Raw genomic sequence first — 16835 nt, 5'->3', positions numbered from 1 at the left:
ACTTGAGGGTTGCTAGACACGAGGAGAATCCAAGGTGGGTTTCCATTGTCTCATGACAGATTCGGTATCGTGGCGATCCAAGACAGTTGTCATACTGAGCTTTCGTCAGTACTGTAGTTTCCATCTGTCCTTCTGAGATTGCTAAGTATTCTCCCACTATTACATATCTTAAGGCGTCTACGGAGTCCTTCTGAGGCATAGGGATTACTATTGCACGATAAACTTCGAACACTGTCTGGCTAGAGGCTAGGGGAATGGCTAGTGTCACTAAAATTCCGTCTTCAACTGTCGAAATCTCTTGTACTAATTTCGCATCGTAGTACGAAAGTATGTCAGTCATGGGTATTGCCAAAGTTAGACGATCTGGGGCGTTCTTTTGGCTATCATGGACTGCATCAAGGATCTTTATCAAAGATTTACGAGGTACTAAAGAGATTGGAAGACGTTTGTCAAGTAACGTAGGAATGGCATTTATAATATTAATTCGAAAGGAATATAAGGCTGCTCTATAACTTTTGATATTTGCGTAAAGAGTAAGAAGTAATGATGCTGCTGTTTCAAAGTTAAAGTTCAATTGTTGTTGTGATAATTGAATTTCCATACAGGAGGCTAGTGCATTCAGATTATGATCTATAATTGCAAACTGTTCCTCTACTAGTTTCCAGTTTCTGTTCTGGTTTTCTTGCATTTCGTTTTGAACTTTGTAAACCTTTGCAAGTTCGTCAGCAACTAGGAAAAATTTCTCATCGGTTTGTGCTCCAACTTCCATGACATAGTCGTTGAGGCTATTGAAACTGTTAGCTAATCGATCGATATTTTCTGCGTTTTGAGACGTTCGCTGACAAGATCCGAAAATTCCTGTGATTCCACCGCATCCTCCACTGCTCATTGCTATTCCTGGACCGAAAAGTCCAATTCCAGCGACTGCGGCTGCGATTGCAAGCGGGGCGGCTCGTTTTTTTCGATTGTGAGGGTCTTCTTCGACTCTGGTAAGGAGTTTTTCAGTCTCGTTGCGTAATTTAAGGACTTCAATTTCGGCTTCTATCGTTTCATTGAGTATCTTTGTGTAAAGCCAATCAACATTGAAGGCGTCTGCTTGATTTCGATATGTAGTGCTGTATGTCAGGTTGCAAAACTCTGATTGCGTGATCCACTTTTTGGAGAGTTCATTAAGTAGAGTCTCTACTTGTTGTCTGATCGTGAAATTATAACGAGGAAACGGTACTAAAAATTCCACGTTAATGAACTTTTCGGTAATTAGGATCTTTCCTTCCTTATGGAAGATGATTCCTTCATCCAGAGCTGCTTCTGTGTTAATCGGATTCTCAAAAGTGGGACCGAAAACGAGATTCAGTACGAGGTTCAATAGAAATGTAAGTAACATTTTCGTGTTTCAATAATAACAACTATGTTTCAGGACAATCTTCTGCTGATATGGCTCTTCTGAGTGTTTCAACTGGTTCTCTTTGGTCTTCCGGTGTTTATTTGTTCATTTATTTACTGTACTCAGTCTTCTAGTTCTGGTTTTCTCAATATGGCACTTGTTTATGTGATGTTTGTTCATTTCAGGTGTACTTTATTTTGTGATCATGTGTGTTGATGTGTATGTTTACTGATTTTACTACTAAATATGGTGTTTAAACATGTTGAAGTGTGGTTATTTGGTTGAATGATGGATGTTTGATGATGGGGATAGTGGTTGGGGGGTCGAATTATGCAGTCTTTACATGTTTTTTCGAGTTTTTCAGATTATTTTGCCCACAATATTGCACCATGTGCTTTAATATCACTGTTTCTTCTCTAATTATTGGATGTTGCACAAATGGGACCAGGTTTGTCGGAAGGAACGCTGTTCACTGGTGGAGACTGATCCATCCGAAATGTAATATGACAGCGGTAGATAATGTAGTTATTGACGGTGGGAGTGGTGGTGGGACTGAGTGGTGGATTATTATTATATTAGTATTCTTTTTATTATTATCATTAGTATCTGGATTGTTGGGAGTGTGGGCAAATCGAAGGAGGAGGAGGAGGGAAGTGGGAAGATCAGAGGAGGCTGTCGAAGAAGATTCAGTGTGACTTATTATTTATTTTTATTTTATTTCACTATATTAATAGTTGTAATATTGTGTAATATTAATACTAATATAACTGTGTAAGGACTATTGGGACTGACTTTAATATTGTAGTTTTAGATGTAATATTGACTGGTGCTACTAATATACTTCGTACATGGTGCTAGTTATATGGTAGTAATTAATATAGCAAGACTTGTTTTGTGGTGGGGATTGAGGATATAAGTAGGGGACAAAAGGAAGAATTAGAGAGGCGTAGTAAATAAGTGAATGCTAGTGAAGGGTGTAATTGGGTGTTCAGAGTGTTGTTGTGTGTTTTGCGGCATGTGTTAATAACTATTAGCGGTCATTATAGCATGATATTTAAACGTCCTTGGCATTTATTGCATAATTTGTTCTGTTTGTGTGTTTTCATTCCTGTGATTGTTCATTTTTGACTTAACACTTTAGTTTTCTGCTTGCTTAATAACTAGTTTAACTCAATTTTCGAATTTTCAGATAGTTATTGCTAGTCATGGATGTTGCCCAGTATGAGGATTTTCTGACTTTCTTGCGAAGCAAGTCGTTGTCTCAATCTGAATGGATGTATCCATCATTTGTTCGGACATCTGAGGAGCGACGAGCTTATCGGGACAAAGCGGAGCATATGGTACTGGGAACAAAGAATGTGGGGACTTCAGAGTTGGTGGTGAATCGGGAGGTGTTAATGTATAAGGTGGAAGTGAAGGTGGGAGCGAAATGCAAGTTCAGGAGAAGGAAATTCCAACTCAGCAGATGGTGTCTCAGGAGTTGGCTTCGCTTCATGTCGGGTTCAGTGCTTCTGCAAAGCACATTACTCGTGTGAGGTCACAAGTCGATCGCCTGAAAGCTGCTGGATTCTTCTTTGCACGTTCGATGGGAGGATTGCAGGCCGCTGTTGAGAGGTAATTGTATATGTTTATAATATTTATTTATATTTTTATTTGGTTTTCTTTAGTTTGTAACATGTAATATTAATTATGAAGTGGTGTATGCTTTTTTTAGAGCTAATCGTGAATGTGTGCCATTTTTCGTGAAGAAGATGCACGGCAAAGAGGTGCATTGCACTTTTTTCCGTGCAAATCTGCGTGCGAACGTGTGTGCCGAATTGGGGAACGAGTTTTACAATGACATTTATGCTGAGTATGTGGACATAGTGTCATTTAAAACTCCAAAGTTGCTTGGTGCGGCTGGTGTGAGGGCCGAAGTTGGTGGTCTGTGTGCTCTCAGTGCTCTGTACTACACTTTAACTGGTCGGAAGTCAGGTATTTGTTGTAATTTGTCGCAATTTTCAGTAAGTTTATTACTGTAATTCACATTTGTTCGTTGTGTTACAGACAAGAATGTTCCCAAGCATAATGTTTGCGCTCTACGCTTGGCTATTGTGGCCATGATGTGTTCGCGTGGGTTCTCTGAACTTGTAAAGGACCAGTTAGGGTACTTTGTGTCGGAGTATGAGATTGCTCAGAGTGAAGATAATGGGTCGTTAGCCGAGTTCTGGGTAAAGTTTCCGGTTATACTTGGTAATCCTGGTACGTGCATTTGTAGGTAGAAATTATCTGAGGTTTTGCTATTTAGTTTGTCGGTATGGCTTATTTCCTCGGATGCAACGTCAACATCTATTGGCAGTATACTGAGGAAATGGGGGGCGGCTGGGTGTGTTACAGGAATTCGATCAATGCTAAAGCCACCGCTCCTGCTGTACTGATCCAGTGCATCGGGAAATTCATCGACAATGAGTATCGGTACCATTGTGAGCCAATCGTAGACTTTCCAAAGTGAGTATCTAACTGTTTTTGTGATAATTTATCGTGTTTTTTATGTAATTTTGAGGCTTTGTGTTCATTATAATGACATTTAAACAGGTTGGACGATGCTGAGCGGTACGTGACTCGTTCTACTAGGACAAGGGGTCAGTCCGGTCAGAGTACTAGTGGTGGTGGTACTGTAGCTGAGGATAGTGCCGATGAGAAATGACTAGTGTCGGTGCAATTGTATTCATCATGTAGTTTAGTTTCATCTATAGGTGAGTTTTTACTTATTTTTTGGCCATTGTGGCTTTGATATTTGTTTTTTACTGTTGGAACTAGGGGCTGTGGTGTGTGTGAGCATGTGATAACATTTTAATTTCGGTGTGTGACTTTATAATGACATATTTATGAAAGTGAAATTCTGATGACATAACGACTTTTTTGATTTTTGAGCATTAACTTTTTTTTACTTGTAAATTATTGATCATGGACTGGTTCTAATGGTTCTAGATGCTTATTCTGGTTGTTAGCAGCACTTGTGTGTAATTTGAACTGGTTTAGAAGAGTATTTGGTACTAATTTTCACATGTAATTTTTTCGTAATTTTGGCCATTTTTCCGCATCAGGGCTGGTGTTGCTTATATGTAAATTTTTCAATTTTTATAGAATTTGGGGCAAATTTTTTGGCTTAGCCCACTCGATAGACATCGGTGGAGAACAACTATGCTATAAATTCAGGTTTTTGGGCACTTTTTGGTCAACTTTTTCACTAATGTATGTAAAACCGAAAAATGCGAAAAATTGAGGGCTCCAGCGTCACTCAATTTTTAAATTGCTCCAATCGGGCTCAATATTTGTAGGCCGCTTCAGGGGCTCAAAAAACGCTGCAGCGCAAAAATTTGGCGCAATTTGAGCTTTTTTCGCAAAGTTATGACTTTTTTCGTGATCTGAACCTGGCTATTTTTGAATCATCAAATTTCGGTCTAAATAAGTCATCACTGTTCATACTTTATCGGTATTGAATGGTTAAAACGGTACTGTCTGTACTTGGTACTAATGTAGATTTTTGAATTATATGGTTTGAAGCTATTTATCGGGTCAGAACATTGATTTTTACGTCCAAAATGCTAATTTTCAGGCATGATTTTTCCACTAATTGAGCTTCTTCGAGACATGTATCAGTCTGGTGATTCTCTAGTGGCCTAAATCAGGTGCTAACTGTTAGTACTGATATCTGTGGCTATCAGGGGTAGCATTTTGGTAGCTTTGAAGTTGATTAACTTGTGTTTTGTGCCGGTTTTTCTGTGAAATTTACTAGATTTTTACTTGTGAAGCATAATGTTTTGTGCATAAGTTGAAGTAGATTGGAGATAATTGATTTTTGACAGTAATTGTGGGTCACACTAGTGAATACTATGTTGGTAGCAGCTATTGGTGCAGCTTGGTGCGTAGTTTGACTTTATTATGTGGAGTTTTTCACTTTAGAATTTTGGACATTCATCAGATATGTGTAATTTTCGATTTTTTCACTTTTTTCAACATTTATGAATTTTTGTGCGATTGTATGGGTTTATTGGGCTTTGACAACTACTAGGGAGACTGAATATTGGATATGAGCGCACAAATCGGCTATTTGATACTATTTTTCTGGTCTAAATCTGGCTCTATTTTGACTAATTTGAGAAGAGTTTGGTAGGCTTCAGTTTTTTGTTATTATTGCAACATTTTAATTGCCAATTTTCAATATTTTTAGTATGAGCGTGTAGAACTTAAGCATGCGGATGTTTTAAGCTAATAATATCGGATTTTCGATCAATATTTCGGATTTTATGAACATGTTCGTAAATTTTCAAAAAGTCTCCAAAATTGAGGGGCCCAGCGCCACTCAATTTTTAAAATGCTGCGATTGAGCTCAAAATTGGTGAATCGCTTTATCGGCTCAAAAAACCCTGCAGCGCAAAACTTTGGGCAGTTTCAACAATTTTTTCACGAGTTATAACGTTTTCACGAGTTATTTCGTTATAATAAAACGGTCTAGGGGCATTAAATTGCGGTCTAAACTCTCGGTAATTATTAGCAGGAGGGGCATACTGTTGCTGGGGCCGATAGTTTTGCTGAACTGGACGATAATTAGGCTGATATTGAGTGTAATTTGGTCGATAATTTTGATATTGGGGGCGGAAATTTTGTCTATAACTTTGTTTGTAGATTTGTTGTGGGTAATGTGGTGTGAAAATGTTTACTGGGCCTTGTTCTGATGGCTCATTTTTAGGTGCTGTTCTCTGTTCAAGTTTCTGCTCAAGTTCTTTTTGATTATTTGAAATAGTAGTTATTGCTTTTAACATTTTTATCAGTATTTGTTTCCGTTATTTCATTAAAACCGTCGTCGAAGTACTCTTCTCTGTTGCACATCTCCCTAATTGCAATTTGTTGGCTAGCTAAGGTGCATAACTGATCTATTGTATCTGTTTCTGGCCTTTCTAAGAGCTTAGGTTTCAGCCAGTTTGGCATAGACTTAATAAAGAAGCGCTTTATTTGCTCATTTTTTCGATTTTCTGACATCTGAAGGGCAGAATCTCTTGCTGCTGTCTCTCTTTCGAATCTACGAGCTTCTGGGTCGCCTACTCCTGCTGGCGCTACTACTCTTTCAGTTACTGGATATGCTTTATTGGCTTCAGTTCTTTACTTTACTAAGAAATTTTTAACAGTGTCTGTTTTTGGATTAAACTTTTGATTCTCTAACTTTATAATTCTGATCTCTCTCAAGTCATCCTGCGTGAATCTATTTCTTAGAGCTGTTATACTGTCTTCGAAGACTAGTCTGGTACCCTCTGGTAGGGTTAAGAAGTATCGTAAAGCGTCTCCTTTTAAATGTAATTGCAGAAAGTTCGCTTGTTGCGCGTTTGCGATTGCTGCAACTCCGATTGCACCTGTTATTAGTTGTTCAAACTCGTTAAAATTGTCCGTTTCTGATCCAGAATAAGGCGTGATGTTGATCTGCGCGTGTGCCATTTTGCTTTTTACCCGTTTAGTTTATATACCTTTCGTTCTATCAGTCTTACTTTCGTTCTAAAGTATTAAATAGCACGCTTAACTTAACTTAATGGAGAGATTAAGGGGGTTTAAGAGAAGAAAACAGTTAAATGAATAGCACAAGGATATCAGAAAAGAAACTACTGAAACCATTCGTTCAGAAAATAATAAAGATGGGCTGCTTATAAACCTATTCCTAAACCTCCGGTCGAATCGTCAGACTTATATCGTTGAAGCCGTATGGGCCGCCGAAGTCTCACCTCTAAAGAGTGCCCCTTAGTCTAAGAAAATTCGTGGGGACCACGACCGCACAGGCCTTGTGGAAGCTGCACTCAGATAGGCAACAGCATAATGACCGAAGTCACTGTTTGATTCATTGACCTCCGGAGCTGGGTGGGGAAATAAAATATAATTGTTTTTTATTTTTGTTTAAACTTTTGTTTTGCCCTCTTTTAATTAATGTTTAAGTGATGGTTTCAGTAATTTAGCTTATTCTGATGTTATCTGATAATCAGTAATGATGTTGTCAAGGTTAATATCTTTGTCAGATTGAAGTTTGTTACGAATAAGGCCAAATTTGCGAGCTTTTTGATTTAGACTTTTTGCTGTCCAATAAATTGCAACACGTTTATCATCTTTATCTAGCACATAAATAACGATGGATTTATAAGCTGAAGAGGAAAAAGCGCTTACTATCTGAGCTTGTGTTTTATTGCTGTTATGGGTGTAGTTGATGTTATTGCCTTCGATATGTTCAACAAAATTGGGGGAAGCGCGACAATTATTAATAGCGGGGAGAATTTGTTCTTTATAAATTGACATAAATAAAGCACCAAAATTAATTTTACAAAATTATTTACTCACAATATCCTCGTTTGTAAATACCCTGTGTTGTTTTTGTCCGTTGTGGCGGCTGTGGTTGAGTTTGTTCCAGTTAGTGTCCACTCAAACACTTTTGAATTGTTGTTACACTTAGACCACGTAGACACAAACACAGTTTCCACCCATTCTTTCCTTTGTTACTGCTTTGTGCGTTATCATTTTGGTTGAGAAGGAAGTGCTGGATGTGATTCTGGATGATTGGAGGCTCTTAAGGTAATGAAGAAGAAGAAAAGAAAGAAAACAACAAAATATCAAAATTATCGAGGAATTTATCGAAATATCGGTTCGTTAAACTGGAAAACAGTTAATAACTCCTGTCACCATGTTACGCACTGATTTCTATTAGTGTTCCTCGTGGTTATATTGTGGTTTATATGAGGAGTAATTGACTTGAATAATTGCCATTTTACAAGGACCTATTTTGATGTTTCACAGTACGATTTTTAGCAGATATATTTTGAATAAAATTAGCTAGTAATAGCCTTTTATTGAGCTGTTCGGATGCGTGATATATCCACTAGTTTGCCTTGTATTTTGAGTCCTGTTAGCCTAAGTTTCTGCTTTAACAAAGTCTATCAAACTTGGAAGTTTTTCGAGAGAATTTCCAGTTCAATCTTTAATTAATTAGGCGAGAATTAATCAGTAACATTAGTAAGAAGTTTCTCAAGTTTTATCAGGTTTTTATAAGATGATAGGCAACTGATTGTCAGGCTGGTTCTCCGGTGTTCTGCTGATCGTCGTTCCGCAGGGTTGTGCCTCGAGTTGTATTGGTCCTTCGCAAATATTTACTGATTTTCAAGTAGGACGATTTCCGGCTTTTGTACGTCTCTTGGTGTTTGTTCAGTACATATACAATTCCGTATTAGCACCTACTTTATCAGAATAATTACTTCACCAAGTACATAATCTCTCATAGAGTTATTTACTGATTATGTGAATTTATCATCAAGAAACTCAAAAAAGTAAATATTGAGGCTCTTAGGGACTTGAAGTGTTTGCTAGTAAAACTGTCAATCTGCGGTTGTTTTTCATAAACATAAACAAATTAGGGTTTACAGGCCTAGATGGAAATACTGGCTATATATGGCCTTGAAACTAACTGAATACGAACTAAATTATAGCACGTATTTATGGATATTTAAAGGAAAATCATCACTTAACTATGAGGGACGAAATAGGGGCGTGACAGTTCTTTATTTGATATGTTTTTTCGCATTCAGTAGGTCCTGATATCACATATCTAAGGCAATGGGACAACATCTATATCACCACTATGGTTACCATAATTTTTACCAAAAACATTACCACCATTATTACTACTACTACTAATATAATTATTACTATAACTTTGGTTATTATTTTTATTATTAAATTTATTGTTATTATTTTCTTTTTTATTATTATTATTTTTATTATTATTATTATTATTATTATTATTATTACTATTATTAATATTATTATTATTATTATTATTATTATTATTATTATTATTATTATTATTAGTATTATTATTATTATTATTATTATTATTATTATTATTATTATTATTATTATTATTATTAGTATTATTATTATTATTATTATTATTATTAGTATTATTATTATTATTATTATTATTATTATTATTATTAATATTATTAATATTATTATTATTATTATTATTATTATTATTATTATTATTATTATTATTATTATTATTATTATTATTATTATTATTATTATTATTATTATTGTTATTATTATTATTATTATTGTTATTGTCATTATTATTATTACTATCATTGTTATTATCATTATTATTATTATTATTATTATTATTATTATTATTCTTATTACTATTATTTTTATTATTAACATTATTATTATTATTGTTATTATGATTATTATTATTATTTTTCTCATTATTACAAATATTATTATTATTATTATTATCATTATTATTATTATTATTATTATTATTATTATTATTATTATTATTATTATTATTATTATTACTATTATTTTTATTATTAACAATATTATTATTATTGTTATTATTATTATTATTATTATTATTATTATTATTATTATTATTATTATTATTTTTATTATTATTATTATTATTATTATTATTATTATTATTATTATTATTATTATTAGAATTAATATTATTTTTATTATTACTATCACCATTTATTTCACTTTCACTATCAATATAAAACAAACAGGAACACTGTTTATATAAGTCAAAAAAATTATATGATTACCAAACTATTTAAAGCGCTTCTCATTCTAAGCCCATTATCAACAAGATAAATCATTAATAAACAAAAGCACAAAATTGAGGCTCGCTATCTAATAGTATTTTTTCATCAGACCCTAGTGGTGTTTTTACGCCATTACTATCCAAGTATAAAAAATTACCACCATTTCTTCACATAGCAATAAACCAATGAGTGCCATCAGTAGGATGTAGATTAACCATAATATAACAACTATATTTTTTTCTCTGCGAATGAGCTCTGCTCTTGTTAAGCCCAGCAGGTTCCCTGATACTTTCTGGTAATTGATCTCTCATTACCATCTCCATTGGAATTTTACTTATTTCGTTGCCAATTCTTTCAATATCAATATTACTCATAGCTTCATTCCTAGCATCAAAGTATTAAGAAACTCTTCAAGTATCAACACAAGATATTTTTATCCCTTTAAAAAATGCATTTGATTTTGACACTAATAGTTAAATTAGGGGTTGCTTTTATTTTCTTTTGTACTCGCGCCCAAGACTTTTTTGCTAAAGTAGATGAAGTATTCAGGGGATATGAGAAAAAATCGTTGTTGATTTAAAATATGAAAAACCACCGACACACTCTGTGTTTTTGGTGCTGATAAAACAGGTAAAACATATTTTATTGAAGAGTTTCGAGAATTATATCTCATTGAAACTATCAATGACACTGATAATTACATCACCATGGATACTAGCTTTAACACTAACACTATCACTAGCAATAACACTGACACTGACACTATCACTAACGCTAAGATTGACGCTGACACTGAAACTAACACTAACATTATCTCTAACACTTAAACAAACACCATCATTAATCTTAACACTAGCACTAACGCTATCGCTAACACTATTAATATTCAGGGAACCTGTGGTAACTTTGTTGATCAGGGAGCAAGCTCCTCCAGATATACTAGCATATATCATAACATTATCATTGACGAAAAAGGCATAAGTTATATGTTAAGATCTAGAAGATTAGGAGGGTGTAAATACTGAATTTGATTTTTACAGTATTAGTTATAAGAGGGGTTGCGTTTATTTTCTTTTATAATTGCGCTCTAGATGTATTTGCTAAGTTAGATGAAGTATTCAAGGGATATGAGGAAAATGCCGTTGTTGATTCAATACTTGAAAAATCACCGATGCACTCAATGGTTTATAGTGCTACTAATACAGGTAAAACATTATTTATTAAAAAATACCTAGAATTATATATAATTGACACTATCAGAAACACTAACAATAACATCACCATATATACTGGCATTAACACTAACACTGACACTAACACCTACACTGACACCATCACAGTTTCTAACACTAGCTCTAACACCTTCACTTTAACTATCAGCGTTCAAGGAACCTGCACCGTGGATCAGTGAAGCACCCTCGGAATCCACTCAGTGAATTTTTTTGTTGATCAGGGAACCTGCTCCGCAGACGAGCTAAGCTCCTTCGGAGGTACTATCAAATGTAACTACATTATCAGTGAGAAAATGGGCGTGGTATTATTATGTAAAAATCCTAAAATATGAGAGTTATACAATATGTGATTTCAAAGATTTCGCTCAGGGAAAAATAAAGGACTTTAGAAATTGTGTGATAGTACTTGATTGTGTAGCTGATAATTTAAAAAATGAAGAAATAGGACTATGTTATACTGCTGTTAGACACTATGGTATACAAATGGTAACAACAAGTCACAAAGCATGTCATTTAAGTAATATATTTAGAGATAATACTCATACGTTATAAATTAAAACAGGGAATCGCTCATCCTTCTTTGATGAGTTGGAAGATTACTATATATTTAAAACCCAACCTCCATGCTATTGGAAGTAGATATCAATATGGTATTATGAAACTTAATAATGTAACCACACATTTGTCATATATGATTGAAACAGTTAAATTGTATATGATTTTAAAAATGTGAGTTAGATATAACTGCTTATAGTTTAAAAGATGATCTATCAAGTGGTAAAACACATCGCATAATGGAAAAGTCCATCGCATAGTGAAGGTGGATGGGCGCTTTCTGACTTTTTGAAGAATCATGACGTTTTTGCAACAAACTCAGCAACAGCCTTGATGAAAAACATTAACCTCAAGTGAAAAGAATATGTCACTGAGGTTGTTTTTATCAAAGATGTTTTTTTTAATTTAAAAAGATTCAGATATGTACCTTTATTTCTAAGTTACTTTTTTAGATAGTCATGCTCTTCCCAGAAGGAATTTCCACAGTTTTACCCTGATCACGATCGCCGATTTTTTCTGCTTTGTTGCTATTCCCTTTATTGCCATGTGAAAAAGATGAGCTACAATTTACTTTTCACAGTTCGATTCTGTTTTTGTCTCTATTATCCTATACAATAGTGCTGAATTAGCAGTCATATTTTTTTAAGTTATTTTTAGTATATTTTTTCTAGTGCTCGCCTTTGAAAACAATATAAATTTTTAACAAAAGCCTTCTCATTGAGTCAATATGAGCTGAACATCTTCATTTAATGATTTTTAAAAAATTAGATTTAACTCAACCAAAAAACGGTAAAATCAAAGTCATCACAAGAAAATCGAAAAATGAGGAAGGATAAAGAGAGAGAGAGAGAGAGAGAGAGAGAGAGAACAAGAGAGTGATCTTCTGAAAAAATTTGAAGGTTCTAGGACTATAGTTGCTCAAAAATATAGGATTTTTTGAAAATTCCCCCATACAAAAGAGAGCTAATAATACTGATTAAACTTTCCTGAAAGTTTTGTCAAATTTGCCTCAATTCGTTTGCCTAAAAAGTGAGAGGAAGATTGCTGAACTATGTGATCTGAATTTCTGTTTCATTACAGAAAATTAGCCTTTTTTATTTAAAAACCGGGCCAAACCTGTTTTCCTCAGCCAACTTTGTTCACTTTTGCAAAAAGTACGCACCTTAAAACTCCTGACACAAACTTCAGATCAAATAAGCGGTTTTTTTGTATCCGCTAACTAAAAAAGTGTTCTGGAATTAAAATCCGTCTTAGTCATTGAAAACGATATTAGGGCTAGTTTTAGATTCCTCATGGATATCTACAGTCAAAAGTATTGGGGATGGTGTTTTGCTTTTTTTGAAGCAAAACCAATTTGCGTTTTTGTTTTCATTGTAAGTTGCACAACAGTGCTAATTTATATCATATTCTAAACTTCCACTCTTATCCTTCTCATTAACGTTCAATTATGGCTCAGTCAACAAAAGTAATTTTTTAGAAAAAAGCTCACGTTTCGACAAAAAATTTGCTTAAACTCATTAAAAGTTTAAGCAAATTTTTTGTCGAAACGTGAGCTTTTGCTTAAACTTTTAATGGGTTCCTGAATTCCCTATGCATTCGTTTTTGGCATTACAACTTAGTCTTGCTTGCCAAAAAGCCAATAAACTTCTAAAAGCAGTAGAGGTGAATCTATCTGATAATTTTAGTTAATATTTAATGATTTTTAATAAGCTTCTTTAAAAAAAATGTGATTTTTGTAAGTGTGCCACCCTTTTGGCATTATTTTGGTCAGCTACAGGCCTAGTCTCACCGAAATCAGGTTTCAATCTTTTTTCTAATGAAGCAAAGATAAAAATGTATAGTTAATCTTATGTCTTAACTGATGGTTTTTGAACCTGATATTATGAGTTTTCTTCAAAATTTCGGCTAACTCACGGCATTCTCACATTAAACATGGGTCTCCCTTGCTTTGAGTGGATGCAAAGGGCTTATGGTTCCAATTACTTCGACGGTGTTTCCTAGCAAAATGAAATTGATTTTTTGGAAATTTTTCCTGTGTTTGTTGATATTTTGCGTTTAAATGGCACACTTTTCTCAAAACTGACAAGTCTCAGTTGCTTCCTATGTTAGTAAAGTGGTAAAACTGAACCTCTGCAATGCTTTTAATGACTTTCAAGTTATTTATTTTCAAAATTTTCAGTTTCAGTGTATATGTGAACATCGCCCCTTTTTAACCTTCTTTGGGCCAAATTGTAATTAAATCTTTTAATGAAAGGTTACATCCACTTAACTGTGAAACACACTTGAATCAATCTGTTCTGTGTGTTTTATACTGGTGAGTATTAGTTGTTCTTTATTTGATGTTACAGTGAGACTGAAGTGATTTTAAATAATAAGGTTATTGTTGGGTTATTAATTCAGGGATTTTTACATTGTGTGTATTGTTTGTATATTGTTTGTGAAAATTGTTAACTTGTAGTCTTATGACGTAGTCTCACTAATGGCAGGGCCAATTAGCTTCCTATGGAGTTACTTATGAATCCAACTGGCATTTTTTAATTGAATGTTTATAGTTGTCGTGACTTTATTTGGTTTCAAAATTTCAATTCTTATGTTGAACTTTGTCCCCTTTTGTTCCTTTCTCTGTTCACTTGTTACTGAGTCTCATTAAGGATAGCTCCCCTCTGAACTCTAGGGAAGTACAAGTGGATTTCTTGAATTTTGTTTTTTTTCTGATGCTGTTTTGGTCTCGGTTACTAAGTGTTTTTAAAGTGGACACTGTTTTGGCTGTAATTAATGTGTCTCGTTGTTGTTGTTTTTGTTTGTTGTTATATTTTGTAGTTTGCCTTATCCCGTAGGATCATTATTGACGAGTTACATCGGCCGTCTAATGCAGCATTATTTACTTCATAAAATGGTTACGTTTATACCGATTTTTTCTTCTCAGGGATACCTTTAGTATTAAGTGAATAATTTCGTAAATGCAATTCTTATTTTTAATGGACTTGTTTATGCGCAAAACTGCTATAGAATGTTGATACGTAGCTTGCAACTGAACAAGAAAGCAAAGTATGAAGTCAAAATAACGCTACTGAAAATTAATTGGAAAGCAAATGTCACCCTTTGCAGACATTGCCTACACAGAGAATGAAATACTTGATTCATCTATTCTAATTTGAATTTTTGTAAGAAAATAATCCGTCTTGATTTTATGTTAAAAATTTATAGTAAAGAACATGAAGTTTTGACAGTGCGGATTTCCTTGAACTGTTTAACTTTCAGGCAAAGACTTGTCCATTCTGCCCTCATATGCATTCGAGGCTGCTTATGACAAGACATCCCTCTACTTTTGGTCAGGCAGAGACAGAGATGACTCATACTGGGAGGAACTGCTCAGATGCTCGTATGGAATCCACATTATCAACTCATGGACCAAAAAACTGGTTGTGACTGGGAACCCGAAGCGAGAACTGTATGCATACCTCGGACCCAAAAATTGTCCCATATCGTTTAGTGACTTGAACAATTTCTAGATCATAAAGCGTGATTTAACAATGAATTTATTTAATCATTCTTATCTATTCCAAGCAAAACGAAACATGATTGTAAATTGTTATCACATATTTATGTTTTTCTCTTGTATCTCGCCCGATCTGTAATTGTCTGACCTTTGACCCAGTCTGCGCATGTTCTAACCGTTGAAAAGACCTGCCATTGTTGGTGTTCTGTCATAGCATTCCTTCGTTCTCGGTCAAAAATCAAATATGCTGAATTCCAACTTTATTATGACTCGAAAACGAGTATTTGCAATGCTATTGTAACGCGCAAAAAACAATATTTAGGTCAATTGCTGAATAAAACTGAGGCGCACAGAAAGGAGATGAGAACGAGCAAAGAAAGTGTGAAAAAAATCGATAAGCGAGAGTTAATTTTTGTTCACCTGCGGCAATTTCAAATCAGTTCTTTACTGTAAATCATTATGTATGTTCATTGGCTTTTGCACGTGAACTTGACTGGCCAATAATTGACGTTTGATTGGAAATCATTCTGGTCTGTACCTAACATAAAAAACAATGGTAAAACTAGTTCAAAAAATATACGCAGTGCCCCATTACAATCCGATTAATTTTTGTACTATACAAGGAGGCTCGGTAATGTGCATTCGCACATTATGTTCCGACCCCGCTCATCTACATTTTTCACTTAATTGTCTACCAAATGAGGAAGAGATAAAAGAATTAACATATCAACATATCGTTCAACAAACTACTAAAAGAATAAAACAATCTACTTTAAAGGGCCTATGAGACCTGTGGCTACCATAATATGACTACCAGAAAAAACGACAATAAAAAAATCAAATAGTTACAAATATTAGTTACGACCAAAACTCCTTGTCCATTTTTTGAAAACCATTAATAACCAAACCAAAATGGCATCGGATAAAATTTATTTTAAGACGATTAAGCGTTAATTTTGAAATAAAATATGGGACTTTTCCTCAATGCAACGTGGCAACAAGTTGATTAGAAATGAGTAAAAGCGGCAAATGTTTAATAAAACACTGCTTTTTTTTAAAAAAATTAAAATGAAACTGATTAGAAACATTACGAATCAAATGAAATCATTGAGAGAGTCTTTCATACCTCAATAGAGAGCGAATGGGATCTTTCATTATCCAGGATATGTCATACGACTACAAAATGAACGACAAATACAGGCAAAAACGAAAAATTTGCACGAAAAATTATGCACGAAAACGATGTCCCCCCAATCAATTAAAAAATAAGCTAATCACTAAAAACAATAGAAATCTTCGTTTGCATTTTTTTAGGTGACAACATTTGTAAGTCAAATGACGCCCATTTTTGTGATACTGAAAAAAACTACAAAAAAGGGGGCAAATTTGCCAAAATTACGATTATTGGTTGTATGAAAACTGGTTGTTCCAAGAAGAAAGACCATTTGAGGAAAATAAAGCCGTTATTAAGACAAGAAAATTGAATTTCAAATGATAAATGATATGAATTGCATATACAGATGCTTTGCTACAATTTAACAGAA

At 34.1% G+C, this 16835-nt stretch overlaps 1 protein-coding gene across 2 annotated transcripts in view; it reads left to right on the top strand.

The window, feature by feature from the left end:
* Positions 1 to 15421, top strand: part of LOC142335331 (lactosylceramide 4-alpha-galactosyltransferase-like) — a 51342-nt gene extending 35921 nt beyond the window's left edge. For both annotated transcript variants that reach the window (XM_075383782.1, XM_075383781.1), the window contains one exon: positions 15054 to 15421. In XM_075383782.1, the coding sequence (XP_075239897.1) occupies positions 15054 to 15304 (251 nt within the window). In that variant the 3' untranslated portion in view covers positions 15305 to 15421. The remainder of the gene's footprint in view (positions 1 to 15053) is intronic.
* Positions 15422 to 16835: the final 1414 nt, after the last annotated feature.

This window comes from Convolutriloba macropyga, chromosome 2 (genome assembly GCF_964194025.1).
Source record: "Convolutriloba macropyga chromosome 2, txConMacr16.3, whole genome shotgun sequence".
NCBI classification, from domain to species: Eukaryota; Metazoa; Xenacoelomorpha; order Acoela; family Convolutidae; genus Convolutriloba; species Convolutriloba macropyga.
Note: the sequence above shows the minus strand (reverse complement) of the source record. Positions and strands in the feature narration are given on the sequence as shown.